The 27,773-nt window shown below is 40.4% G+C and overlaps 1 protein-coding gene across 9 annotated transcripts in view; it reads left to right on the plus strand.

Moving 5' to 3' along the window:
* Positions 1-27,773, plus strand: part of ATP7B (ATPase copper transporting beta) — a 41,515-nt gene that overhangs the window by 2,491 nt on the left and 11,251 nt on the right. For 3 of the 9 annotated variants that reach the window (XM_040583780.1, XM_040583782.1, XM_040583776.1), the window contains exons 2-15: positions 11,910-13,137; positions 14,705-14,941; positions 16,115-16,278; positions 17,166-17,327; positions 18,770-18,846; positions 19,211-19,385; positions 19,950-20,183; positions 20,368-20,459; positions 20,599-20,726; positions 21,858-22,012; positions 22,208-22,342; positions 23,079-23,273; positions 24,706-24,888; positions 26,412-26,610. In XM_040583780.1, the coding sequence (XP_040439714.1) occupies positions 11,910-13,137; positions 14,705-14,941; positions 16,115-16,278; positions 17,166-17,327; positions 18,770-18,846; positions 19,211-19,385; positions 19,950-20,183; positions 20,368-20,459; positions 20,599-20,726; positions 21,858-22,012; positions 22,208-22,342; positions 23,079-23,273; positions 24,706-24,888; positions 26,412-26,610 (3,364 nt within the window). Of the gene's footprint in view, positions 1-1,122; positions 1,221-5,245; positions 5,750-6,002; positions 6,163-9,724; positions 9,776-11,909; positions 13,138-14,704; positions 14,942-16,114; positions 16,279-17,165; positions 17,328-18,769; positions 18,847-19,210; positions 19,386-19,949; positions 20,184-20,367; positions 20,460-20,598; positions 20,727-21,857; positions 22,013-22,207; positions 22,343-23,078; positions 23,274-24,705; positions 24,889-26,411; positions 26,611-27,773 lie in introns of those variants that run through there. The other 6 variants (XR_005826344.1, XM_040583774.1, XM_040583781.1 and 3 more) reach the window with 5 other exon arrangements.

Raw genomic sequence — 27,773 nt, forward strand, 5'->3', positions numbered from 1 at the left:
TGTCAAACATGACCACAGGAATGATTTGAAACAAGTGCTGGCAAAAAAAATAAATAGTAAATCTAAATGGCGTGGACTCTACAGCTGGGGACAATTTAGAGGATATCTATTAAATATGGAGGTCACTTAAGACATAGGCTTACATTCCTGATCTGTATAGGGGAAAATTTAATTGCAGATTTGGCACGGCACCTTAGGGTCTGCTGTTAGCTTGCCTACTACAGGGTAAACAGCAGCTTACTTTTTGGGGAAAAAAAAGAAAGTCAGTCTTCCCATTTACTTAATTCACAATTCAGAGAGCTACCTCTTTATTTATTCAAAACAAATGTAAAAGACATTTTTCAAATGCTACAACAAATACTGAGAAATTTACAAAATAAAACTGGATTTAATAACATGAGTCTTATTTCTAAATGTGGATAGCAAATGTAGGTGGCAAAAGCTATGATCTTTAGCAATGACTGATATAGTTCACAAGTAATAGGTTTTTCTGTCTTCTCAAATTAGCTTTAAAAATAGTTACTTTTGTAATATTACTCATTCTCATGTTTGAAATAGTGCAGGTAAGATGGATAAAATGTGGGTCCTTTTTCTCTGTGTATGGAATTAAAAAAAGCTTTTGCTCAAACTTCACAAGCCAAAACCAGCTCAGAACAAGAACAAATTGTGGACGTCAGAAAATTGAGTTTGAAACACAGAGGTGAAAATACTGGTTTTGTTTTGGCATTGCCTGATGAGTTCTGCCAGCCGTCTTCACTGGCTAGATGAGTGAAGATTACTGGAAAACTGAACTCGAATTAATTCATGCAGATTGCAATTGTTCTTTGTACTTAAACCCTGACCCAAAAGGTGTGCCTTTTCCTGTGGTAATATGATCAGCCTGGTAGTTTCCGGGGACTTGAAAACAAATTCCTGCAGTATAAATAGGCAGATAACAGAAATTATCATAATGAAATCAACACTGCTAAAAGCAGACAAAGTACCAAGTCCACACAATTTGCAACCACATTAGAAGCCATGGAGTGAAAAAAATTAGTAGGCGTTTTGGGGCCCTGTTACAAAAGAGATACTCCATCGAGTTTTGCTGGTTTAGAGCAAACAAAACGTTTTTAAATATTTAGAGAAGATTGAGTCCGCTTCCTGAAAAACTGAAGCCAAAGTCTGAGCTGATTTGATCTGAAATGAGGCCATCGACTCTTAAGCAATTTTATTCATGGAAGGTAGGAATTCGATTCCTTGTATTTCAATTACATAGCTTCCATTTCTCTTGTAGTGTAAGAAATAATACTATTTATGATCATGCTGCTTCACCTATTGAAAGCAAAATGTATACCATTTGTGCTATAGAAATGCTTGTGTATCTGATGGCTGCCAGTTTTCTTAGGACTGTAGCCAAAGAATTATCTTTCTCTTTTCATTTCAAAACTAGAAGCAGGAGCAAATGTAAGTTAACAGGGAGTTTTGTTGCCTTTTTAATGCTAAAAAGGTGTGGCAATGCTAAATTTTTTTTTATTTTCTGTACTAAGTATGTCACTTAGTTTGGAGAAGTCAAGGATGTAGTTACGTACCATGAGTCTGACCAAACTTCCACTGAACTTTCAGCTGCAACTGATTGACTCCATGGGGGAAATGTGAGGCTTGTGTTGCTTAGTAGGACTGAAAAATGACTGCTGAGCAAGTGCAGGGATTTGCTTGAAGAAAAAGTGCATACCTTCTCTTTTGGCTTAAAGAGGACAGTGACAGATGAGAACTATTTGTTTCACATAAGGACTGGGTGTTTCACGGGTTCCCGCCCAAGCAATGATAACTGTGAGTTACAGCCCTGTTGTTTGTTACTAGGAACTTTGAAATATGTGGCACTTTTATTCTCTCTCTCCTTTTTTTTCTCTCTCTCTTTTTTTCCCCTTAAAGCTCCAGTTCCTGCAGTTGCATTATATGTGTAAAAACAACAACAAAAGAAGTCAATCCAACTCTGTTATGATGGGCAAAATAATAAAAAAATTTAGCTGACTTGCACCCTGAAGACAAATTTAAAAGAACAGAAAATACTGTCAAATGTGAAATTGCTTGGGTTTTAGCCTTATATCATTGTTTGTATGCCTCAGGATGGATTGTATTTCAGTGGTTTAAAATGATGTCTGAGGAGCAGGAAAACAATTAACATTCAAAGGCAGACTGGATTTCTAGAGTGATGGATTTATACTAATACACCTCTCTTTACATTGGCATGATGTGCATGTGTCTGAACCGGTTTCTCTTGTCTGTCATGTTAAGACAATATGACCCCCCTACCTCCAGGCCCCCATTTTTTCCCTGGAACCCAAGCATCTCATCTTTCAAAGCATTGTTAAGACTATTTTAAGATGCTTTCTTTGGGCATGGAGCCAGAGGGATTAGATGCAGGCCAGAATATCCCATAAAACCAGGGATGAATGCACTCAGGAAACATAATTTACCTGAAAACACATAGTTCTTGTGTGTTTATCATATTTGCCAACAGTAGCAGGTAATGTAACGGGGAAAATTCATGTTTTGCCAGCTCTTTGGGCTTTAAGTCAAAGGGATTTATTTTTCTTGGGATGTTCTGCATTTTCTGACACTAAAATACAAACATCTCTGCCCCGAACTAGCAGACCTGTGAAGGCAGCAGGCATATTTTCTCTGCCCCGAACTAGCAGACCTGTGAAGGCAGCAGGCATATTTTCTATTTGCCATCTAAATGTCATGCTACCAAACCTGAGTGATTCTTCCTGGCGAAACTCCTAAGCTGTGGAAAACCTATTCTTGAGCCAGGGAGTGATACCAGGGTTATCAAGTGAGATGGGCAACATTGCCTTTCTTGTTTCAGCCATAACTAAAATGCTCACCCCCAATTCACAGGTAACACAATTAGCATCCACTCTAAAGGGGCAATTAATTGAGCCAGAATGGGGAAAATGATTTGAAAACCAGTCTGACAGAGTTCAGCAGCAGGTGATTGCAGTGGTTAACTCCAAGCAGCTGCCTTGCTCCCCTGGCAGACATTGCCACCCTTGAGGTGCTGGCATCAATATTGGATCCCTTCGTGATCTGCCTCCTGAATCATAAGAGAGTTGTGGAGTGGTTGGGATGCAGCAGGACCTCTGAGCTTTCAGTCTGGTGTGCTAAGGTAAATGGAAACTCTTTGGTTGTACAAGATGCTCAGCAGTTTCTCTGTTGTGAATGGTACCTCTTCTCCAAAAGCTGCTTGTAACTCAGCTGCGCAGGTTTCTTTTGCCCTTGCCATATAGCTCTGCTTGAGCCACCAGCTAAACTAGGTTATTTTAAATCAGCTAGACTGTTTGAAATATATCTTATGCCCTTTTCATCTGAAGAACTACAGCAACCTTTTTTTCCAACCAAATAATTCTTTTTGATGTGGGTATATACTTTGTAAACTGAATGTGTTCAAAGCACAACCTCATGTGTTTCTTCTCTACCTCCAATTCAGGACTCAGCTGTAGGCAAAGGACTATAGAGCACTAAGTAAGAACTTGTCTCCACTACTTTTAGAAATAAAACCAGGGTTTTTTTTACCTTAAGAGTTGCTCAGAAGTTGGGGGGAAAAAAGGATGATTAAGGGGAAAATGAGAGGAGATACTTACTAAAAATCTCTTTATTCTATCAGCCTAAGTTGAGCTTTGCTGGTAAACTTGAAATGAAGAAAAACCCAACTTGTTTTTACAGTATGTTTCATCACATGATGATTTCATTAATATTACTTATGTGTAGAAACATGCTAGGTAGGGTTTGGGATATGTTTAATAGTAAAGATACTGTCAGAGATGAGTGGATCAAGTATGTACTTTAGAGCTGGCCAGAAACTGGAATTTTTGTTCCCTAAGACAATCTAGAATTCGGAATTTCTGTTATTTGGAAATAGGATGCAGAGCTGAATTTCTGCATATCTTTGATTTGGACTCAGATAATTGTTTTGTTTTAGAAAGATAAAAAATAGTTCTACACTTTATATATATATATTACATAGATGTATCTTTAGTATTTAAAGACATTGTACTGAAATGTTTTCACATAAGTCAGATTGTATGACTTTCAATTGCTTGATACAAGCCCAGCTAAAACCAGCAGTTCCTGAAAGTATTTCACCTTAAACACAGTTTTCTTTTTCAGAAAAGCATTACAGCTGAAGTCAGGTATATTTTTAATTGGTTTCATTGATAAATACAGCACAAACACAGATGCTTTCCTCTTTGTAGTAATACTCTTTAGAAGGGCCATTTCTCAAAATGTTTTCAAAATAGCCATTTTTAAAAGTTTAATATTATCACTGATCTTGCATATTAAGACAACGATACAACACAGTGCTACAACAGTATTTTTTAGTTTCTCTTCATTGGCAAAGGACTATCTTTTTCCAAAGGCAGTTCTTAACTCTGAAGTGGAGTCAAGAACTGTGGTGTAAGCAGAGCTGAGGATTCTTCTTTGTGGGGAACTTATGACAGGAAGACAAGTCAGGATGCTAATGTCCTGCTTTCTGGACATCTGGTGGCTTTCTGGACCAGTGTCTTTGTGGCAGGGGTGTGAGGGATGAACCTCTGCTTTTAACACAGTGCTGTGAATTTGCTATGAGCAATCCCAGATAAATATACTCAGGCTTGGCTCAAGGCACTTCTAATGGTTATGTACCTGTGATATGTATGGCTGTCTAAATTACATGTTCCTGATGTTGCCCAGAGGATTTAAGAGGACTTGAGTTTGCGAAAGGGAATATCTTCTTTTTTTCTTTACTTTCTGGCACTAATTTCTGGTTTAATTTTGTTTGTTTGTTTTTTAGTAAGACTTTTTGATGGTAAAGAGGCACATTTTTAGAAGTAGAAATATTGTACTCACTCTTTTTCCTGCCTCTTTGAAACAAAGAATGAATATTCTCATGCCCTAAGTGAAAGACCTTTGGTCCAGGAACCTTATCTAATGTTATAATCATAGGCACATTTTCAGTGTTAGAAGGGACCACATTTTCTCCAAGAAATCCCTGGTAATTTCATAGGAGGAAATGCAATAGCATTACCCTTCATGGGAGCCGTGATTATTCACATGGCCACAAGGAGCTAATGCCTGCCTGGCTGAGTTAATTATGCGCTGGCTTGCTGCACACAGGTCATGTTTGACTAGCTTGTGAAAGGCAGCCTTGGCTGAGCTCGCAGCAATGCCGTGTGCAAAGATTAGCAGTGCTGAATGCAGTTTGGTAAGCACAAGGGATGCCAATTGGTGGGAAGCATTTGAGCTGGCAGGAAGAGCAGGTAGCCGAGTGCAGCAGGCAGTGTACACAGGGATCACAGGTTACATCTGGGATTTTGTGATGAATGCTTAATGGGCACGTTGATTAGACAGGCAGAACTCTTCAAGCCATTGTAAATGTCGCTGAAAGAAGCGTGGCTGATAAGACACCAAATAACTGCTTTCATAAAGCTGCTCTTTGGCTTTGCAATATTTAAAGCCCAGAGAGATAATGGAGAGAAAACTGGACAATAAAATGAAAAGGGAAGTGTCCTGCTTAGCTACTTTAAACAACAAAAACATAACCCTGGTGTCTATTCGTAAGCAGCAGGCACCTCATGATGTGCCTGAACTACTGATTATTGGTGAGAAGTCCAAGACAGGATCGCTGGTAAAAGCAAGCAGTAACTTGCAGAAAGAAGATAAACTTTTGCAGAGTTACTCCATGGGAATGCCAGAAGTCAATGCAGTTGAAAGACAGGTCAGTGAGCTGGTGAGTGTGTGTGTTGGGAGGGAAGAGGTATTTCTGAACTGGAGAATTTAAAACAAAGCATGTTGGACGTGGGTTGTATATTAAAGGAGGTTAAGCCTTCTTTATCTAAATTGTCTCAATCCCCAGCATGGATGCCTGCCCCATAACAAGCAATACGCAAATGCAAAGTCCTCTGGAGATCCTCTGAAAGTAATCTTTGAAAGCAGATGTTAATGATGAGTTATGCTCTAGTAACTAATGAGCATTTTTTCAGCTCCACCTCTAATAATATAGAGCAGTGATTCTTAGTAGGGAAACATATTAGTGTTTGTCCTTTTGAACTACAATTGCTTGGGTAGTTTGGCAGCAGCTGATACGAGGTTATTCTCTGGAATAACAGAAATTGCAGAAACATTAAAAGGTCCTAATTGTAGGTAAGTAGTTTATTTATAACTACTAAGTGGATGCTATTGGAAGTTCTTGATAACACGCCTGTGGCAACATTATTTATTTTATTTATTCAGTGTTGTGTATAACTACGGTATTTTTGGAGATCAACTGTTGTGGAGAAGAGGCTTAGAAAAATGAACACTGGTAAAAACACAATGAGGTTTATTATTTTAAAAGAGTTTTTGCTGTTTAAAAGGTATGTAAATTACAGTAATGTAGTTTGGACCAGTGATTATTGTGAATGTTTAAGGAAAAGAAACTCTCGGAACGAATTTTGTGTCCTGTGAAACTGTGTATGCTTAGAATGGCTTAAATAAGTGGTGTCAGACTGGAATGAAATAACAGCCACTACAGACCAAATATACTTGAAGGCTTTTTCTGCCTGAAGTTACTTCTTATATTATAAATGTTTGCTAGAAAACAATCATGACATAAATGACTTTGTTCTACCAAAGGATCTCTTCTCTGTGTTCAGTTCACTGGGATATATGTCTTGCTTGTACTGGAGCCGTGAAGAACATCACAAAGTGGTTTGCTTTGTTTTAATTCTAAATTGGAAACAAGCCGTTTACAACAAGGCTTTCCCCTTTCCCACTAAAGCAAGCATGGTTTACATAGCTCCCTTTAATTTAGAAGTACCTGTTAAGGTCTCTAAGTTTTGTTAACTACAGTGTAGGCATCATTTTAGTAAGACTGGCTACAACTGCCTAAATCTTTCCCCATCGTCTGCATGGTTAGAGAAACCTGTTCCCAGATGGGGAATAGCAGTCCCTTGGCAGAAGCATTAGGGCAACTAACTTAGTATTTTGAAAACAAAAGCACCATGAAGGCTGCTTTAAAGTAATATTTTCATTGAATGTTGATATCCAGGTGGAGAGTGTGGGTTTTCCCTCATTTAAGACTCAAGAACTGTTTGAAAAATAACAAGTTGTGTTCCAACCAGTTAAGATCTAATACATTTAAACAGTATGTGCTGACAAGATGGATAGACAAGTTGCACTGAAATTTGTTAGGGAGGATGAGGGTTGAATTTCTGCCCACTCATAAGTGCTGCTGTTGTAGGAATGAAATTGAAGACTTGGGACCTTTGATGTTCCTGAGGTTGCTCTGTCCTCATTTTATTGTTCACTGGCTGCCTATAACAAACTGGGAAAGCATCTGAAGCATTTAATTAATAGTATGTGGCGTTTCAGTTGTGTGTTACTGCCTGCCTGAGTCCAAAGCCATGAATCAGCATGGGTTGTGAAAGAATGAAGCAGGAAAGCTAAAGCAAAGACACAGATAAGATAATTTTTTGGCAGTTGGCAGCTTGAAGGCGAGGGGGCAACAGCTGGTTTCAGCCTGTGGAGGTACAGGGACAAAAGCAGCCCAAAACCTCTGGAGATACTGGACGAGAGGTTCAGTGAGATCTGGCATTCATGGATGAGCAGATGGGGAGAGGCAGAGGGGAAGGTGCGGAATGGGCTGGGCCCCATCTCCACGCCAGCCTGGCATTGTGGTGAGAAGTCTGGTGCCTGAATTTCAGGATATGGAAACTGGCATCCCTGCAGGCCAGGTGAAGGAGGGCAGGACAGCAGTGCCAGTCCTGGGTGGAGAGCCTGGCTGGAGCACCAGAGAGGAGCAGCAGCCATGAGGGATGTCGGTGTGGGTGACGCTTGGGGAGCTGTGGGGTGTACCTGGCATGGCCTCAGCCTTGTGCTGGAGAGGCCAGGTGTTACAGTGGTGTTTTGGAGGTGGCTGCACCTCTTGGGAAGGGGAAGTGAGGAGGAGAGGGAAGGCTTTCCTGGTGACAAGTCACACCACAAGGTCACCATGGAGCACAGGCATGGAGGCAGCATGGGGACCCAGTCAGGGGTAGCTGGAGGCTGAGGCCAAGGAGAGCACAAACCTTGTTGCAGTCACAGCCATGCGGTTGCATCCATGTCAAGGCACCATGTGTGCGTACATGAGGGTGTTGCCTAGTGCTGTGGTTTCCTCTTTGTTTTTTTTTCTCAGTTCAGTTTTTTTTCTCACATTTATTCTGTATCCCCTCACAGCTGTGTTAAACTATCAACCTTTGAATTTATGAATGGGAGCATCCAAAAGAAATAGCTCATTCTGGGGGACAGTGGGGCAGCCTGACACCAGGCTTCAGATGCCACACTCATGCACGTCAGCAATTTCAGTTGCTACTCATCTTGGGTCCAGTTCAGATACAAATGTTTTCCATCCAGTTCTGGTGCTTCCTTTAAAGCTCTCTGCAGCTACTGCTGTTTTTCTGTCAATGGGTTTCTTCTTAATTTTCTTCTTCCCCCCCCCCCCCCCCCCCCCCCCCCCGTTGTTTAAATGAGCTTTATAACACTGCTTTCTGTAGGGATTCTTAGTTTTCAGACTAGAGGCTTGCTCGGCTGTGCATTTTCAGTTGCAACTTTTGTGTGCAGAACAAGGGAGAGAAAGAATTGTCATCATTTCATGTTTTCATTATTTACGTATTTTTTACATAGTCACTGCAAAAATATGCACAAGACTGGTAGAGCAAACAGACTTGGTGTACACTTGCCTTTAAAAGTAAGCAGGTCTCATTTGGTGTGAGAAATAAAATGGCTGGTTACTGTAGCCAGTTCCTTCACACTTCCATAGGGATGTAGAGTCAAAAGCATTTTCATTATTTGATTGGGATTTCCCTCTTGGCAGGGAAACAAGCAGGAGGAGCAAAGCCTGGGAATCCCAGGTACCTTTTTTTGGCACTTTTGAAGGTGTTTGCTTCTCTGATCCTCTCGCAGATGGTGTCTCTGAATTACTTTACAGCCCATAGGTGCCATTTTATGTGTGGGTGTTAGCTGGTATCAGGAAACCCTCTTCTGAGACCTAGCGTGTGCCTGAGGCAAACTGTGGGCACATTTCTGTGTGCCTTGTCTTTGTGTCCTTATGTGAACCTGCTGTCTTCCTCTGATCTAGTGTAGAAACACCCCTTCTTGCAAATACACACGTAGATGTATTTGTGCCTCTTCTGTATTTTTTGGAAGCTGTTAAACAATACTAAAGGCTTTTTTTGGGAGAAGCTTCTTCATATTTTTTGGTTGTGTTTTTTTAAAAGGGAAGTAAGCCTTTTATTTTTTTTTAATCCATGTCCCCTCTCTATTTTTAACTTGTCATTTAAAATGTGTGCTAACATTTTTCTCCTACAGAGCATAAACATAAGGCTTTGTCAAGTAACAAGCAAAATATTTTTGCCAATTCTTCTGAATGTTGATATAGCTTTTTATCCAAAATATAAAGTGGCGGCCAAGTTTTTATGTTTTTGTGGCTTACAATGCATTGAAATAGTAAAACCAGTCCTTGCTTTTATGTTTTTCAAAATACTGGAGGACCAGAAATACTCTTTAATGTTTTTGTATTATTATATAGAGAGGAAAACTGAGGTGGTTGGTGAGCGTGGGGGTGGAGGGAACACGGTGGAGGACATAAGGCCAGTGATGGTTCCTCGGTTTCATCTACAAGTGGCTGACAGAAAACGCAGTGGAGGGGAGCAGCAGAGTGGAGGATGTTTGTCTCACTCATCTCTCACTGTTTCACCAAAGGATGCAGAAGGCAAATGCCTTTGTTGTAGGAGCCAAAGTAAGTGGACAAGCTGAGCTCCTGTAACTTGCATGCAGATTTTTGCTTTGCTGGGTGTTTGTGATAAGAAGAGCTGGCCCCTGAGAGCAGAGTGTTCTTGGGGCACTGGGGATGGAAGATAGGGAAGAGGAGACAGGGACAATGTTTATATAACATTTCTCAAGGTAGACATTATGATAAATGCAACTTTGAGTTTCAGCAGCATTTGAAATGCAGTGGGTGAGAGACTACACATCTTCAGATGGGCTTCTTTTCCATATATAAGGCCATATTGTTATTTTAAACTGTGGGAAGGCACAAATAAGAGGAAATAAGCATGTGGTTATCTTTGTGTGTGGTTAAACAGGGAACCACTTTTGCAGGGAGGTCCAATTAACTGTATATGTTTTGTTTTGGAAGGAGGGGCTAGCTATGCATTTCCATGTGTGTTGGGGATTTTAGTAACTTCTGGTAAGGGAAGTGCATGGAGAGAGGTATGTACCCCCGGTGCTGCCAGACCTGTGGGGCTAAAATGTTCCCGTGACTCTTCTTCACCAGCATCTCTGGAGCATAGCCTTGAGGCGAAGAGGAGAGGGAGGGGGCAGGGGGGAGAGCTCGTGGTCAGGATAGTGAGGGGCTGCACTGGAATGCTGAAGAGTTAAAGTTGCTCATTCCTTCTCCTGTTCTAATAAATAAAATATGGAGAAGGCTGAAAGCATATTTCTCATGTTAAATTTTTGCTGTTTTGGTCATGACCCCGGCCCTCATTATTCCCAAGCTGTCTAAGTGTGAAACAAAATCAAGTTAATGAATTTTGAATACTGCATCTAATGAACTGGATGCAGTCTAGTGTTAATAAGCAGCCTAAATGCTTCTCATTCATGCTGTGGTACCAAGGAGGGAGTTTTCTTGTTGGCGGTAGGAATAAGATTTGTGGTACTGAGCCTGATCCAGTGCCCCTTCTCCAGCCCCTTCCTGCAGTAATGCCCAGCATCAGGTGCTTTACTGAATGCTGGAAGCCCACAGCATGACAGGTGAGAGAATAGATCTGTTGTAGTAGCTTGCATCTAGATGTTTAGTAGTTAGAACTGCCTTAAGTCACGGACATGAATTTTGATGTTTTCTGACAGTCTGGGACTTGTCCCTCCCCTTCCAGCAATTTCCTTTGGCAATCTTTGGAGTCTGTGCTCCAGTCACCTGTTCGGTGAGAAGCATTGCCTTTATCAGTATATATTTTTTTTAATATTTCATTTTCAATTGACTTGAGTGCATTAAACTGTAGAGTCCCAGTACTGTGGAGCCTGTGATTTGGCTGAGAGTCAGATAGTCCACTTCTGGCCAATCTGCTTCAATATTGGCCATTACATCCTGAAAATCAGTGTTGGATCAAACCCGTGAGTTCTTGTAGCTCAATATATGGTCTTTCTTAGGTGCCTCACAAGGAGGCAGATGAAACTAAACCAGAGTGGAAGCATCTACGTATAGTTTTGTGTCTTTAAAAATCTTTATCAGATATAGATTTTAACTTAAATGTTTTTACCTATATATAGGCAGACAGCCCAGGCCTTTGTGTGCATGTGTATAGCTCTTCAGATATCGTGCAACTGCTCCTCCCTCTGCCAGCTTGTTTCAGGCTCCTGGGAAATTCCTGATTCTGTTTTCTGTGAGATTTTTTGTTTAGTTTGGTTTGGTTTGATTTGAGCTCCTTCTGAGCAGTAGCAGGTTGGCCAAGCTAAGCCAGCTTCTGACATTTGTGAAGAAGCGTTCAGCACACTGCTGTGATCCTTTGTGCCATTGTGCTCTGAAGAGCGGGGCTTGGGCTGCATGGTGAAAGTGCCCCGTGGCTGCAGAGAGCTCAAGTTTTCAGTGATTGGATTGGTGTGGGAATATTGAGACAAGTTTGCTTTTACATCCCTAGTGAATATTTTTTTAATTGCTGCTCAAGAGAAGTGTCAGAGGCCTGATTCATCATTGTGAGCAAAGCTCACTGTTAATATATTCGAAGTGTAAGTTAATGTTGTGAAGCATTTTGGCAGTATAGGCTGACCTGAGAGCACTTCTAGCGTGTGCTTGAAAGCACGTGCAGAATATTGCCCTCTAAAAGCAGGGCTAAAGTTACACACATTTTATTTATATTTTTCCTTTTGCTCCCTAGGCTTTGTCCAACACTGATTCTCCTCCTGGCTGTGAGCTGGAGCCTACAATGAAACACAATTTTGCTTTTGACAACATGGGCTATGAGGAAAGCTTTGAACCTGTGCCCTCGTCATCTTCCCAAGAACACACTGTGACAATCAACGTTGTGGGGATGACTTGCCAATCGTGTGTGCAGTCAATAGAAGGCCAAATTTCTAAGGTGAAGGGCATTGCGAGTATTACAGTCTCCCTTGAAAAGAACAATGCTGTAATAAAGTATCTGCAGTCAGAAATAAGCTCTGAACAGATTCTCCAGGAAATTCAGGATATGGGCTTTGATGCCAACATAGCAGAAGAGAGGTTGACAACAGCGACCGTAAATTTGTCATGCTTGAGAGAAGCAGTAGTTAAGCTTCGGGTAGAAGGCATGACATGCCAGTCCTGTGTCACCAACATTGAAGGAAAGATTAGGAAATTGCACGGTGTGGCAAAAATCAAGGTGTCACTTGGTAACCAGGAAGCAGTTATTGCTTACTATCCTTACATCATTCAACCTGATGACCTCAAGAGCCATATCAGTAACCTGGGGTATGCCTGCACTGTTAAAAGTAAATCAGCTCCTTTGAAGCTGGGTGTCCTTGATCTTGAGCGCTTGCAGAATGCAAACCCCAAGGAGACACCAGCAAGTCTTGAGTGTGATGGGGTGGATCCCTCAGTCGCTGAGATGAGTAGCATAGCTACGGTGGCTGTACGGATAGAAGGCATGCACTGCAAGTCCTGTGTCAGAAACATTGAAGGAAATATATCAGATCTTCCTGGCATACAAAGTATTCAAGTATCTTTGGAACATAAACGTGCTGTGATACAGTATAGCCCAAATTTGATTACCCTGTCAGCTTTGCAGCAAGCTATTGAATCCCTTCCACCTGGAAACTTTAAAGTATGCCTCCTTAATGGTTCAGAAGCAAATAAAGGAGAATCTTCATCATCTGCTTTCCTATGCGATCTCTTCAGAGAGCCACTGCAAGACACGGCATGCACAGCTGTTATCAGGATTGATGGCATGACCTGCCATTCTTGTGTACAGTCTATTGAAGGGACCATATCACAGAGACAAGGAGTGCAGCATATAGCAGTTTCTCTAGCTGGCAGAACTGGGACCATACATTATGATCCGGCTGTCACTAATGGAGAAGAGTTAAGAGCTGCCATAGAGGACATGGGGTTTGATGCTTCTGTGCTGACAGGTAACTGGTTTTAGTTCCGTGGGTAGTCCACCAGGTTGGGCCATGCAACACCTCATTGAGACTCTCTTCTCGAGAGAAACTCTCGAAACATCACATTGGCACTGTCTTTTCTAAGGAACTGTCTTGATCTGACCTCACTTAGCAAGGGAGAGAGATTTCAGATGTGGAGCACCTTATTTCAGCCCTTAATAACTGCACTAGTGGGTGGAAGAGTTCAGTTATGTTATGAAGCCAAAAGGTTTGGAAGTTGGTACAAGGTTTTTCAAATAGCTGATCCCCTTACCCACTGAAGTAGGTTTCCTCCTATGTCTACAGGCTGCTGTAAGTAGATCTATCAAACCAAATGTTTTCATTTATGTTCCAGAATACTAAACCCCTAATAAACTTAATGAAATCTCTTTCATTTTAAACCTCTTCTTATCTAGCTAAAATCTCTTTTTAGTGTCCTAATCCTTTGACCTTTATTTCTTTATTTTTACTAGCCCTACTTTACGAAGCCTTATTTTAAGCGAGGTGAGTGGCAAGATGTAGGTACTCTTTGGTGGGAGCAGGTGCTTTTACATATCAGCTGCAGCACAGTTTGTACATTTTGTACATGTGCTCAATGTTTAAGAAGTTGCTATGGTGCACAACCTCCTCTCCAGTGAATTTCAAATGTGGCAACATTTATCTGTTTCAGCTCATCTGCTTTGAGATACTGATGTAGTTTACCTGCAACAAATTAGGTTCATGGCAATAGCCCACATCCTATTCACTTTTCTTACGGGTCCAATCCCTCTGAATCTTTTGTACTACAAATGAGGAGGAGACCATATGTGGTGGTTAATTATGATTTTTTTGTTTGTTTATAATTTGTTGGTGAGAGACCTTCTGATTCATCTGTGGAAAAGGAGGGCACCCCCTGTATTTAACGTGTTCAGAAGCAACTCTTGCTCCTTTACACAAACCTCTGCCCAAAGGAGGCAGGTTGTGAATGCAGCTGGAGCTGTTGTGTGTCTGTACAGTATCTGGTAAGAACAAAAATGATTGCAACTGGCCTGCATGTGTGGAGGTCTTCCGAGTGCTGCAAATCCTTCCACTATTCATTTTGCAGTACTTGCAGTGTAAATATTGGGCCATAAAGAGAAACCTGTTGAGAAACTTGTCCTTTTCTTTGTCTGAGATGAAGTGCTATGAGTCCTGCATAGATGACAACAGGGACAGAATGAGTATGACTGGACTGCCTTCTCTATGCTGGATAAGGACCCTATAGATACCAATATATCTTTATCAAGTGGAGGTAGCTGTCAGGTCTAGGCATTGAAATCGGAGGGAATCATTTGCCATCTGAAAGTGGAAAACTAGTTCTGTAGAGTTAAATGGTCATGCAAGTGGTACTGGTGAGTGTATATTGTTATATGCATAGTAACAATCTATATTATTTCCATGAAGACACCGAGATTACCATGTCACCTTTCAAATAACTAAGAGACTTTGCATGACTGATAAATGTGACCTGTTTGTAGTTTTGCATCATCCAATCACACTGTAAACAGTGTTTCTTCAGTGTATTGTGCATTTATTCAAGATACCGCCACTGGAGAACGTAGGCACCGGCCTGACACCAGCAATGCTGCCGTGCAGCCTCAAGCTCCAGAACCTCCTCGCCACGGCTGTGGGTCAGCTGGTCTTCCAGACATTCCTCACCTCGATGTACCAAACCAGCCCAGTGGAGTGAGAGCGGAAAAGTGTTTTTTACAAATCACAGGCATGACCTGTGCATCATGCGTGTCTACCATTGAAAGAAATTTGCAGAAAGAAGATGGTAATAAATTTGAGATTCCTATAATGAGTCTATAAGAGACTATGGGATGGAAAAGGTATTCTATGTGATTAATGGAAGAGGGGATGGTACAACATCTGGAGGTTAAATAGACTTAATGCTCTTTCTTAGTGCTAATGTAACTGTATCATTGTTTAACTACCCTACTGCACTGGTAGACAAACCCAGGGGACATACTTGTATTGTAACAGTAAGTTGTAATGTGATAAAAATTTCAAATAAGGCTCAAGGCAAGAACAGAGAAAGGTTTCTTATTTAGTTTTCAGAGCCTTATTGCTTTATAGAGCAATCCATCTCTTCCAGAGCTGTTGAGAGCTCTGACACGTGTGATGTGAAACTTGCACTTCAGGGCACATTTGCACAAGCAGGTACAAACAAATGTGTGGCTCCAGTTCCTGGATAATTATATTAGCTTAGGCACAGCAAAGCTGATTAGGTTAGAAGTCTGCAGGCTGGAGCTGCCTTTCCTCTGGCCATATAGAAGATGAACAGATGAGCCTCAGCAATGTCTTATTTGATTTGTGCAGGCATGCCTTTGGAGGGTCTTGCTTATCAATTACTGCACTCCCAGTGCCCCAGTGATGTTTTTACTGCCTTGATTACAAAATCCAAGAAACCATTAGCACTGAAGAACAATTTTTTTTGCCTGTGATTTTTGTTTTGCTTTTCAATTCTGAATTTATGTGTGTTTATTTATTTAAAAAAACAAACAAAAAAACCCCCAAAACCCCAAACAAAACAAAGGGAAAACCAAGAGAATAAAAAGGCCTAACATGGTGCTGGGGTGGGAGTGGGTGTGGGTTGTTTAGGGTGTTCCAAACTTACAGAGTCCAGGGTAGAGCTTGCATCAATGAGTGCAAAGATTGCTTCTGAACATCCATTTATTTTCACTAGAGCATAGCAAAACTCACCTCCTTCCACGTGTAACTGTTGCAGTTCCTTTCATTGCTGAAGGGAACTGCAGTGTGGCTGGACCTCGGTAAAACCTTTGCAGTTGGGACTAGGGAGCAACGCTAGAAGGAGGCAGAAGGAAATTATTAGGTTTATAACATCTCTAAGTTTTTCCAGCCCTCATTGACAATCATTTGTGATATTTTATTTTTCTTACCTCAAAGGAGCTGCATTATCTAATATTTTTTATTATTGACACTGCAGGAATTATATCAGTGTTGGTGGCACTGATGGCAGGTAAAGCAGAGGTAAAATACAAGCCAGAATTCATACAGCCTCTTGAAATAGCACAGCTGATCCAGAATTTGGGTTTTGAAGCTACTGTCATAGAAGATCATGCAGAAACAGAAGGGAGTGTGGAGCTTCTTGTAAGTCATGTGTTTTTGAAATTACATGTTAGTTTTGGAAAAGTCTGGAAGTCAAGTCTGGAAGAGTAATTTACTTGCAAATGCTTTTGTTTGAGTAGTTGCGGCTTCAGCAAGTCAGTTCTGGCTGGTGACACTATTTTTTCTTAACAGCTGAAAAGACAAAATCAATTCATCTTAGAAGAACCTGTCCAAAGGCAGTGAAATAAAACCTGATATTTGTATATATAGAATAGACTTAGCAAGAAGAAATGAAACAGAACTTTTCTGTGACTTCAGTCAACAGTACAGACTCTGAGCAACTGAGAACATATCACCAAATGTGTGTTGATAATGCCTGGGGCTTTGTACAGAGGTCTGAGAACTTTGGGTAAAATTAATAAATTTTTTATATGAAGGACAGATTCTTCACAAATCTATTTCTGTTCTCTGATATACCCACTAAAAGTCAGATAACAACAGTCTGCAGCTGTACTAATAGATCAGAAAGTGAGAACCTACTTACTGAAGCCACAGGAAAATTTAAGTGAGATGAAGTCATACATGCAGAGATTGAGTTTGCTGATGTTAATATAGCTGTTGATAGAACTGTATTAGCTATACCATTACACTTAATACAATGTACAAGTGCTGCTATACAAATATATAGCTGTGACTATAACTGCTGGTTACAGAATTTTTTAATTAAAGTGGACAGTTATGTTCTCAGCTTTGTTTCATTTAAGACAGCTCTATAAAATCTTGATGCTGAGGCCGTGGGTCAGTATCAGCAGCGCCTGAATAGTCATTAGCACCTTTGTGACAGTGAGAAGCCTTGTCTAAAATTCATCCACAAATATTGGGTGAATGTGGGGGACCGCTAACTGTACCTAAATTTGTCTTTTCTTTAGATTACAGGGATGACTTGTGCTTCTTGTGTTCACAATATTGAATCCAAACTCATGAGAACAAATGGCATATTCTACGCCTCTGTTGCACTTGCTACTTGCAAAGCTCACATCCAGTTTGATCCTGAAATTACTGGACCTCGAGATATTATTAAAATTATTGAGGTAGGCTTTAGAAAAATTTTATGTATGAACAGTTCTAAGGTGAAGTTAAAACGGAAATAAAGGAGCTGGTATTTGAGAGCTCTCACCGACTTTTGCAGATGCCATGGTTATTGCCATATGTTTTTATGCTCTTGTGGTGAAGCTGTTCTACTCCACAGTAGTGCATATTCTCCCAGGTTGTTACTTTAAAACCACACCCTAAAAACTACAAAAAAGAAACCTTTTTTATTTATATCTGATAAAAGTGTCATATATGAATTCCTTGCAGTTCTGTGTGGAATCATGTGTCTCTGACATCCAGTCATTTCAGTGAAGTGTTGATACTTCAGAAAAAAAATTACCACTTTCTCTTGCCAGTGAAAGAGGTTGTAAAAGAAGTTTTGCAACAGCTCATACCACAAGTATTACACATCTCTGTATATGCTGGCATTTATTCCCACATCAATTCAAAGAAGAACTTTTTAAACTGAAAGCTTGTGATACAGCCACTAAAAGAAAACTATCCTGGCTTACCAGTAACCACACAGATCATAAAATCTGCCATTATCATAGCCTGGGTGTGGACAAAACTTTTTGCTTCTCTGCCCCACCAGAAGGGAAGAGAACTTACTCTATGAGGCACATGCAGCGAGTGGTCAGGAGGACAGCAGAGACTGTTCGCCTTTCATGTTCTAGAGTATTTACTCAGAAAAAAAGCTCCTAGACCACAGAATTGATGCAGCAGTAGTGATTAACGTGTTAACTAGTACACTGTTCAGGCTGGCATAGTATTTCCGTAAAGTATATTTTGCCACAGGAGCATCTCATGATGCAGGTACAGTTTAAATGTATTGTGCTTGCAAGTGTGCTTTGGGTTTTTTTTGTGGCTTTTGACTTTTGGTGGGGGCCTTGTTCTGGCGCAGTAACTCACTGAAGCATCTGTCAAAACAGGCTTGTTGCTTGTCTTTGTTTCTGGGATGCTTTGCACTGTGGTTTGTTGTTTTACAGGTTTAAACTGATTCTAGTCATTTTGATTTTCAGCTTCAGGTGTATCTACTCACCTGTAGTGTTAAGGAGATGCTTGCAAGGTTGACTAGCCCAGTGGCTTGTCATGTTTGTACTTTCCCTTGTGGTATTTCCCATCTCTCATTCCAGTGGAGGTGAAGGGGCATTAATTTTCCTTGAGGAGGAGGGCAGCAGGCAGTGTCCTGGGACACTTACTGCATCTATACATTGTGTCCATGTACACATAGCAGAAACCCTTTGCAGTCCACATTTTGAGTACTGTCTGAAATATCCTCTCATGTTGGCAGAATCTAAAAATAAATAAGAAGTTAGCATTTATTAAATATGGAACAGTGTCCTTTTCTGACATTTCTCATAGAAGTAGTGTAATTTAAGTATAAATAATCTTGTTAATTTAATCCAAACTAACTCATCTTCCCTCCCCTTTCAATAAAAAGGAAATTGGCTTTCATGCTTCTGTGGCTAGAAGAGTTCCAAATGCACATAACCTGGATCATAAAAAGGAAATACAGCAGTAAGTGTTTCTGTTTCTCTCTCACTAATGAACATGTATAGATCATCTGTTGTAACTCATCTTGCCCCTCACTCTTCCCAGATAATTTAGCTTATCCTGTGTAAAGTATATTCAATTTTACGATTTGCCATTTGATTCAAGTACTTTTATTACTCTCATTAGTTTCAGTTGTCAACTGATAGAAGTCTATACAGTTAAACACGTAGGAGACACAGAAACTGTCCCCAAATGTTGTATCTTTCCAAAATATCCCAAAGCTGTGTGTACAGTACTAATAGCTCAAGCTGTACACTGTGAGCACACTTTTTGGCCTGGGTACTGCTGGGTGTATGACAGTTGGGGATTTACAGCTTCTACTTTTCAGGTGGAGGAAGTCTTTCTTGTGCAGCCTACTGTTTGGTATCCCTGTCTTAATCCTAATGATTTATATGCTAATACCCAATGGTGAGCACCATGGGTCTATGGTGCTGGAACAGAACCTCATTCCTGGATTATCTATTTTAAATCTTCTCTTCTTTGTCCTGTGCACGTTTGTTCAGGTATGTCCACAGTACTTCCTAGGGGTTTGCTTTCTGTTCTGTAAACTCATGTGATAAAGAGAAAAGACCGGAAAGGTTTAGTGGATTAGGCTTGCTCTCTTGTCTGTACCACCTACACAGAATAAAGTGGCGTTTTTCTGCAGGTTTTCCATTCTGTAATTGCTCACAGGACTTACTCCTGCCAAAGCTGCATCAGGTAGTTTTCCAAGTGGGGAAGGTAGTGTTAAAATGAAGAAATACCTGATCAGCTGCAAACTAATTGGGTAGCATAGGCAAATCTTTTCAACTTCTGTGCCTTGTTTACTTTTCATTGCTGAGGAAAAGGATGATATTTAGCTGGCAGAGTTGTTTTGAGAATGGGGAAGGGCAAGTGAGAGGATGACAATGGAGTCAGCCTCCTAGGAGACCACTCAACTGAAGTTATAGCAATATAAAATTTGCATGGGACAGCAATGCTTTCCCTTATATACTACATGTTTATAATTCTGCTATAGGCGGCATCATGTACTCTCTGCTTTCACTGCTGTAATCTTAATGTGCGTCTGTCCATGCTTACATCAACAGTTTCTTGGTGGATGGTATTTTTATGTACAAGCTTACAAATCACTGAAGCACAAGACAGCCAATATGGATGTGCTCATTGTACTGGCCACGACGATTGCTTATGTGTATTCGTGTGTGATCCTGGTGGTAGCGATAATTGAAAAGGCAGAGAAAAGCCCTGTCACTTTCTTTGACACTCCTCCGATGCTGTTCGTGTTCATTGCCCTTGGGAGATGGCTGGAACACATAGCAAAGGTAACACATCTTCACACTAATTGTGTATTTGTGATGGAAGTAGAATAGAACTATTCAGAGGAATTTTGAGTCAGACGTTTATGATGTAGCCTGTATTATAGAAGGTCATTTAGTTCATTGGGTTAAGTGGACATCAGCATTTATCTATCTTAATATATCTTACACACTCTTCTCTGTTTCTTAGAGTAAGACCTCAGAAGCTCTTGCTAAACTTATATCTCTACAAGCCACAGAAGCCACTGTGGTGACTCTTGGACCTGACCACTCTATCACCAGGTATATATTTATGAACGAAAACCCCTTCGGCCTGCCTGGGTGCACAGACTAGGCTTGTTACAGTTAATGTGAAAGCGTGATTATTCTTTTGAAGCTACCAGTGTAAACAATGTGTCTGTTCTACTTGTGTCTTTTGCAGTGAGGAGCAGGTAGCTGTTGAACTGGTTCAAAGGGGTGATATCGTAAAGGTTGTTCCTGGTGGAAAGTTCCCGGTAGATGGAAAGGTCATTGAAGGCAGTTCTATGGCAGATGAGTCTCTTATTACTGGTAACTTCCCTTACACAAAGAAATGACATTTTCTAGAACTCTTTCTTACAAGGGAAGAGGGCAGACCCAACCCAAAAGCTGCAGTCTGAATAAACTCCCACCTTAATGGATGCTGTGCCTAGCCTTCTTGAGCTCGAATCCAAATCCTGCAGCTTGCACACACCCTAAAAAGCTGAAGAATTTCTGCTCAGTTTGGTCACCTTCACTAATGTACTGATGGGATGGATAGAGTTTAAACACCATTATTCTGGAGATCTGGTGGGAGTTTCCCCTGGAATGTATTTGTGGAGATGGTACCTTCTCAGAAATAATATCTAAAGGGCAATGGGGAAATATTGCTGAGATGTTGGGTGTACATGCATGGGCACCAAACAGGGCTTCTGACAGTGATCTCCCAGTGAGCAAGGAGAGGGAAAGAGAGCCTCACAACTTGATGCTCATTAAGGGTCATGAGACTTTTTCACAGCTTCTGAAATTTTCAATTAATTTTGTAAATATAATAAGAGTTTACTGCATCATGCAATTCTCAGAAGTAAGGTAAAGGATATAAAAACTTTACATTGGCATTGGCATACTTGTTTTAGTTATGTATATACTTTGCTTGGGAAACAGGGACGCCCTTAGCTTAAGAGAACCAGTCATTATCACTAACTCTAAAAAGAGAGAAAATAAAGATTCTGTTGAGCTAGTGTTTTTGGAGAGGCAGCATGAGAACAGGAGCTTTGCCACTGAGACAACTTCTCTAGTCTTTGAAAACTGAGGGTGGTGGAAATAAATTGTTCAAACTCCAAAGGCTATGCAAAGTGTTAATTGGAGAAATTCCTAGAAGCTGCTTTTACAACCAGTTTGCTCCTGGCCCTTTTGAGGGATGGCATACTGGAGAGTTAGGACCAAGAAAACAGCATTTGCTTTGAAACTAAACCTAGGAAGTTGTTTGTAGAAGTACGAGACCACTTACATATGTCTTCACTAGACAGAGATACACAGTGTGTGATTTCTGGTCATGCATACTGGTTAGCATTTCAAGTTAGCATACTGATTTTGCTACCAAAAAAATGAGCTGTGTGCTAATGGACTATGTTCACTGCTATTAGGGGTATTGGCTCATTTATTCTTACCTTTTCTTTCTAGGGGAAGCTATGCCAGTCACTAAAAAGCCTGGGAGCACAGTGATTGCTGGTTCTATAAATGCACATGGCTCAGTTCTTGTTAACGCAACCCATGTTGGTAACGATACCACCCTGGCACAAATTGTGAAATTGGTGGAAGAAGCTCAAATGTCAAAGGTAAAAATAATAGAAAAGAAAACCTTAGTCCCATATTTTGATTAAATAAAGAAAAGAATCTATATTTTGATATATTTACTTGTTCAGGAAACTGTTTTTTTTCCAGACTTCTAAAAAGAATCAGATTATAATGAACTCTGCATATTTATGTGTCTTGATCATAAACATGAAAATACCTGTTTTTCTTTTTTATAGGCACCCATCCAGCAACTGGCAGATAAGTTTAGTGGATATTTTGTTCCATTTATCATCATCATTTCAACAGTGACATTGCTAGTGTGGATCACAATTGGTTTTATAAATTTTGATGTTATTAAAAAATATTTTCCTGTAAGTAATTTCATTAAGAGCTGGATTTTGGTGTTAGGATACCTTCCAGTGTAATTAACATACCGTCTGTGGGTTTGATGTTGCAACCTGGCAAATACTTTTGTACAATGTGGTGTTTTCTACACAGAGCAGATTATTACACTAATTAAAATCTATCTGCAGGTATAAATATACCTTTGCATTTACCCCTTAGTTCTGAATGGGTTTTCTACAAACAAATTATTGGCAGTCTTTCTGGACTAAAAATGTTCTATAGCTGCATGGCAAGGAGCTGAACCATTCCTATCATGGCTGAAATATTTCTGGACAACCTTGTTCCTGATGGCAGATAGTGATTTTGGCTTTAGAAAGAAGATGAGCTTCTGTTATCTTCAGGATGTATGTATTTGCTGTGCTCAGCAGCTGTGGGGATCTGTGTGCCTGGGAGTAGGGTTCTCCCTTGCTAAGCTATGAAGGAAATGTCAACAAGTTATATCGTCATCTGGCAGCCTGAGAGCAGAGTCAAGTATATGTGTGCCTGAGCAGCAAAAAATCCAGAAAATACTGCCATAAACAATTCATAACATTGACCTTTCTCTACCATTACAGTAACAATAATAGATTGCTTTCCTATACGGGAGGTTTCCAGGTAAATGTTTTTTGAAATGGCTATGGTTGATTGTACATCTGTGTTATCTTCTATCAGCAATCATCCATCTCTTTCTTTCTTTTCCTCCCCCCTTCCCTTTTCTTGCAGAATCAGAACAAACACATTTCAAAAGCTGAACTAATACTGAGATTTGCGTTTCAAACCTCGATCACTGTGCTGAGCATTGCATGCCCCTGTTCTTTAGGCTTGGCTACCCCCACGGCTGTGATGGTGGGCACAGGAGTTGCTGCACAGAATGGTATTCTCATCAAAGGTGGAAAACCCCTGGAAATGGCACACAAGGTTAATAGTTTATTCTGTACTTTGGTAGCTTACCCGGCTGTTGCTACATGATATATAATTTCCCAGAAAGTCATGCTGGTGGAGAGAAAGACTGCAGGATGTCGTTTGGGTTTTTTTTCTGCTGGTTGCTGCTCATTAGGTAAAGAAGACAAATGTGACCTTCTTTCTTCATAGTCACAGCAAAGTGTTGAGTGAGACTGCTAATTTTCTGCATGACCTCAGAGGTTTCTGACTTCTGTGCTTTCATTACCTTTTCTGCAAAAAACCCAATAATCCAGTGTTTTCCTTCTTTCTTCAGAGGAGTGTTGTGAAATGTTCATGATCCGTAGCTTAAAATGTAGTATGTAAGAGAAAAAAAGAAAGATTTGAAGTTAGTTTAGTGTATAGAAAAAAGATGGGAGGGAGTCAGAAAAAGCCCTTCAAAGACAGAAAAGAGATGAAAAGAGAAGGAGGAAATCTAAGAAGGAACAGGTTTGACATATTCACAGCCAGTGAAAAGAATATGAGTTTAAACCATGCTATGGTAGACTGGATTAGACATACGCAGAACCTTTCAAGTGAAAAGAGTGGTAAGAATAAATTAAACAGACTAGTAATTCATGTTCTTATTGTATGTTATAAAGCATAAACCAGAACTTTTTCCAAGGCTCTGCAAAAGTTACTACTAATTAGTGTCAGAACTTTCTGCCTTTTGAATTTAAGTGAGGCTAGCGTCAGGGCCTGGAAAATGAGGTGACCTGTTGGATTCTGCAAGGTCAATGGGTTGGAAGAGCTGGGAATGGAAATAGTGCCTACTTTATTCATTTTTTTTGGTTCTTGTGTTTCTCTGTGCTGTGTTTATTTTTAGGATGAGAATTGACTTGGTTTGGGTTTCAGTGTATGTGGGGGTGTGTTTTCTGGTTCATTCCCGATTCCTCAAGACCTTTTGGGCTGGCTAACAAGCGATTGAAGATTTTGGTGAATAACATGAGGCTGGTTTTGGTTAGGTTGTTTTTTCTGGAACCTGTGGCAGCTTCTTGTACTATTCCTACCTGCTCTATCACCAAATAACTTCCTGAGTCCTCTTTCTTCAGCACTATTGTTAATTGTTCAGAACAGCATTTGTAAAAGCCATCCTTGCATCATATCCCTTGTGGTAAAAGTGATTGAAGTGCCATTACGTGAGTCCTGCATGTGAATACATACACAAAGGACAGTACAAGTCCTGCAATGACTCTGTTGTCTGAGATCCTGACATAGGTACGGGATGGTGAAAGCAGGTGAAACCACCTGCTCTACAGACAGTTCAAAGTACATACAGGAATCCCTACTTTTGTAGGTTTATTATGTCTTGATGTGGGTATAGTCACCTCATTACTAAGGTCTTGCCTGTATTTATGTGCCTCCCTATGCTTGCAGGGCTTAGGCAGTAGCTCTGGTTTATTTCTTGCAGATCAAGACTGTGATGTTTGATAAAACTGGGACCATCACCTGTGGAGTTCCTAAAGTCATGAGAGTGCTTTTGCTGGGAGACATGGCTGTGCTCTCTCTGAAGAAGGTACTAGCAGTGGTTGGCACTGCAGAAGCCAGCAGCGAGCATCCTTTAGGAGTGGCAGTCACTAAATACTGCAAAGAGGTACTTAGCCTTCCTGTTTCATCTGAGACCTGAAGGGATCTGTGCAAATGCAGCAATGTTGCAGAAAAAAAGCAAGTCCCTGAGGGACAGGCCTGCCTGAAAAATAATAGGCTGGAAAGCTGGGAGATTTTATGATTGTGCATCTTAGTCTGGACAATTCTAACCTTTGCTTTTCTGGTAAGCTGTGGAGTTCTCAAGCAAGATCCTAAAATTTTTTTCCTGAACTAGTGGGAAAATTCAGGTTTGTGGAATATGTGCAGGAGGGATACTTATGCTTCCAATAGCATTGTGAAGCAAATGTGTGTGGTGACATTTCATGTTACCTGACTCTAGTCTCTTCTATTAGTCACTTGCTTATCTGAATAGATGAGTCAAAAAGCTTTAAACTGTGATATTTGTGAGTTTCACAAACGAATTAATAGATCACTCAAATTTTTGCAGATTTTGCAAATGCTCAAAGGTCATTTATGTGTTGCATGTGTTCCTCAAGTGTTTCAGGAAGAATGAAAGCACAAATAGTAACCAAAATAGGAAGCGTGGTTTAAATAAACAATTTATTTCTGCTAAGACTAGTAATTAATTGATTCATGGAAAAATTCATTGGCAAGAATATATCAAATTTATTAGTGGTAGATCTTTCAGTGGTGAAATTTAGAAACTAACATATAAATGTAGAAGTAAAAAAAGAGTATGGGTAATGACTCAGTTGCCTTTGTCGTATTTTACATTTTCTGGTTTCAGATTTGTCTTAGTATACTGCTGTAGTCATCCCATGCACTAGTTATTACTGGATCTGGCTTATATTAATTGCAATGCTATACTGTCTGCTAATATTCTTACCACGTGCCTTATCATCCCTGTATTGTAATAAGGTTACTGAAAGGTACATGTAATTCCAATTTCCAAAGACAACCCAGAATAACTTGTTTATAAATTATTATTTTCTCCATTCTTTCTGTAACTCAGGGTCCTGGTAATCCCTTTTCTCATCTTGAAGGTACTCACTGGCTTCTCTCTCTAATTCAACAGAAAGACCCAGTTTCCTTATCATCCAGCCAGATCACTCCAGGAATTAGATACAGCTTTTCACTATACTTTTACATATATATATAAAAGGCCTGATCCCCCACAGCCAGTTGTCTGTGAGGTTAGTTAGGTTTTGCATCTTTTCAGAAGCTGTATGGTTTATCGTTCAGTATTTCTTATTAGTTCCTAGTCTTGGCTGAGGCCATGAACCACCAGTGTAACTGCTTTGTTTTTGAACTGCCAGGAATAGCTGTCCTTTATGGTTTTCTGGTGCTAGGGCTGTGATCTGTATGGCTGTCCCTTTCTAGGCGTCTGAACCACAGCATGTCCAGAACATCCTTATTTTTAGTTCTGTGCTACTGATACTCCATGCTGCTTTTCAGTCAGTCGGTCATTGTCAAGAAGAGGAATGAAGCCTCTTTTCAGCAGGAGTTATCTAATATTTATACCCCATGTGGGCAGCACAGGCTGATGATGGACTCTGGTTATGTCCACAGGAGCTTGGCACTCAGAGCCTGGGATACTGCACCGACTTCCAGGCAGTCCCAGGCTGTGGCATCAGCTGCAAAGTTGGAGGTGTTGAGGCTGTCCTGGGCATGGCTGAGGAGGGTCTCAGTAAGCTGGACGCTAACAGGAGCGGGGACAGCAGTGCTCCTCTGGGAGATAATGTGCTGATCACGCTCTCGGAATCACATGGTACGTCTGCCCCTGAAGTGACCGCCAGTCACAATGTGAGAGCTAATGAATCAACAGTCCTGACCCCTGTAAAACAATCCTACCAGACTAGGAACAACAGAAAGGTGGATATATGGCAGGAGGAGGCAAAGAACGTGGTGGACAAAAATGTGCCTTAACAAAAATGGAAGCTCTCTGTTTCCCCTATTCTTGATACTCTTGATCTCTCTGCAATTCAGAAATCTAAATAACAATTTAAATGCTACTGTGATGGGTACTCAGAAAGTCCTTACAATACATAGACAATAAGGCATACACAGCAATGTCCTTTTTGTGTAGAATAATGGTCCAGCAGAGAGCAAAGTTTGCCAGTTAGCGTTATCTCCCCATTTAGAGCACTTACCTTTAACATATGTTGTCTTACTGCAACTTCTTATATCCTACCCTTTAATTCCCTATTAATTGGACCTCTTGTTTTCTGTTCATATATCTCTCAAGGCACTTAATCAAAAAGAAAATCTATTCAGCAGATGCACAATAAAGCATGTTACATCTGCAAACCAAGTTTCAGTGCCTGATGTTTTTTGATTAGGCCAATACATTTGTTTTTGTTTCAGGGTCTGTGGAAGCCACTTTGCTCTTTTGTAGTGTAGGAGAGAAAGAAAAAGTATTTAAAGCCATCCTTAAGAAGCTCATCAGTTCTCTTCAGAAGGCTGTGGCTCTCCTGACCTTTTTGAGAAAGCTATTAGAAGAATTAAATAGAATAAGAACTTCAATCATCACAACTGTGCCATTTGTAAATGGTGTTAATGTAATATTTTTCTCATCTGCTTCATACAGCTCTTGTGAAGTTGGATTGAATATATAATGAGGTGCTTTACAAACTGTTTCATTCTTCGTTAGAACAAAACTACTTTTTTCTTGCCAGAAATAGCCTTTATATGTGAAAGAAGTCATTAGTTGTGAGAACAAAGCAGCATGGCATTTATGAAATGTGCATACTGCATTTATTCAGAAAAACAATGCCAACTAGCAAAGGCAAATACAGGCAGATACTTCCATTAAGTGTGTTAGTTCATGATGCAGTTCTCTTTATAAACAGGCACAGACTGAGTCTTGAAGGAGAAAGGTTTTATGAGGCTGTCTTCAGGTAGTGCCTATGCGTTTGTGTTTGGCCATGACAG

This window comes from Falco naumanni, chromosome 2, assembly GCF_017639655.2.
Source record: "Falco naumanni isolate bFalNau1 chromosome 2, bFalNau1.pat, whole genome shotgun sequence".
NCBI lineage: Eukaryota > Metazoa > Chordata > Aves > Falconiformes > Falconidae > Falco > Falco naumanni.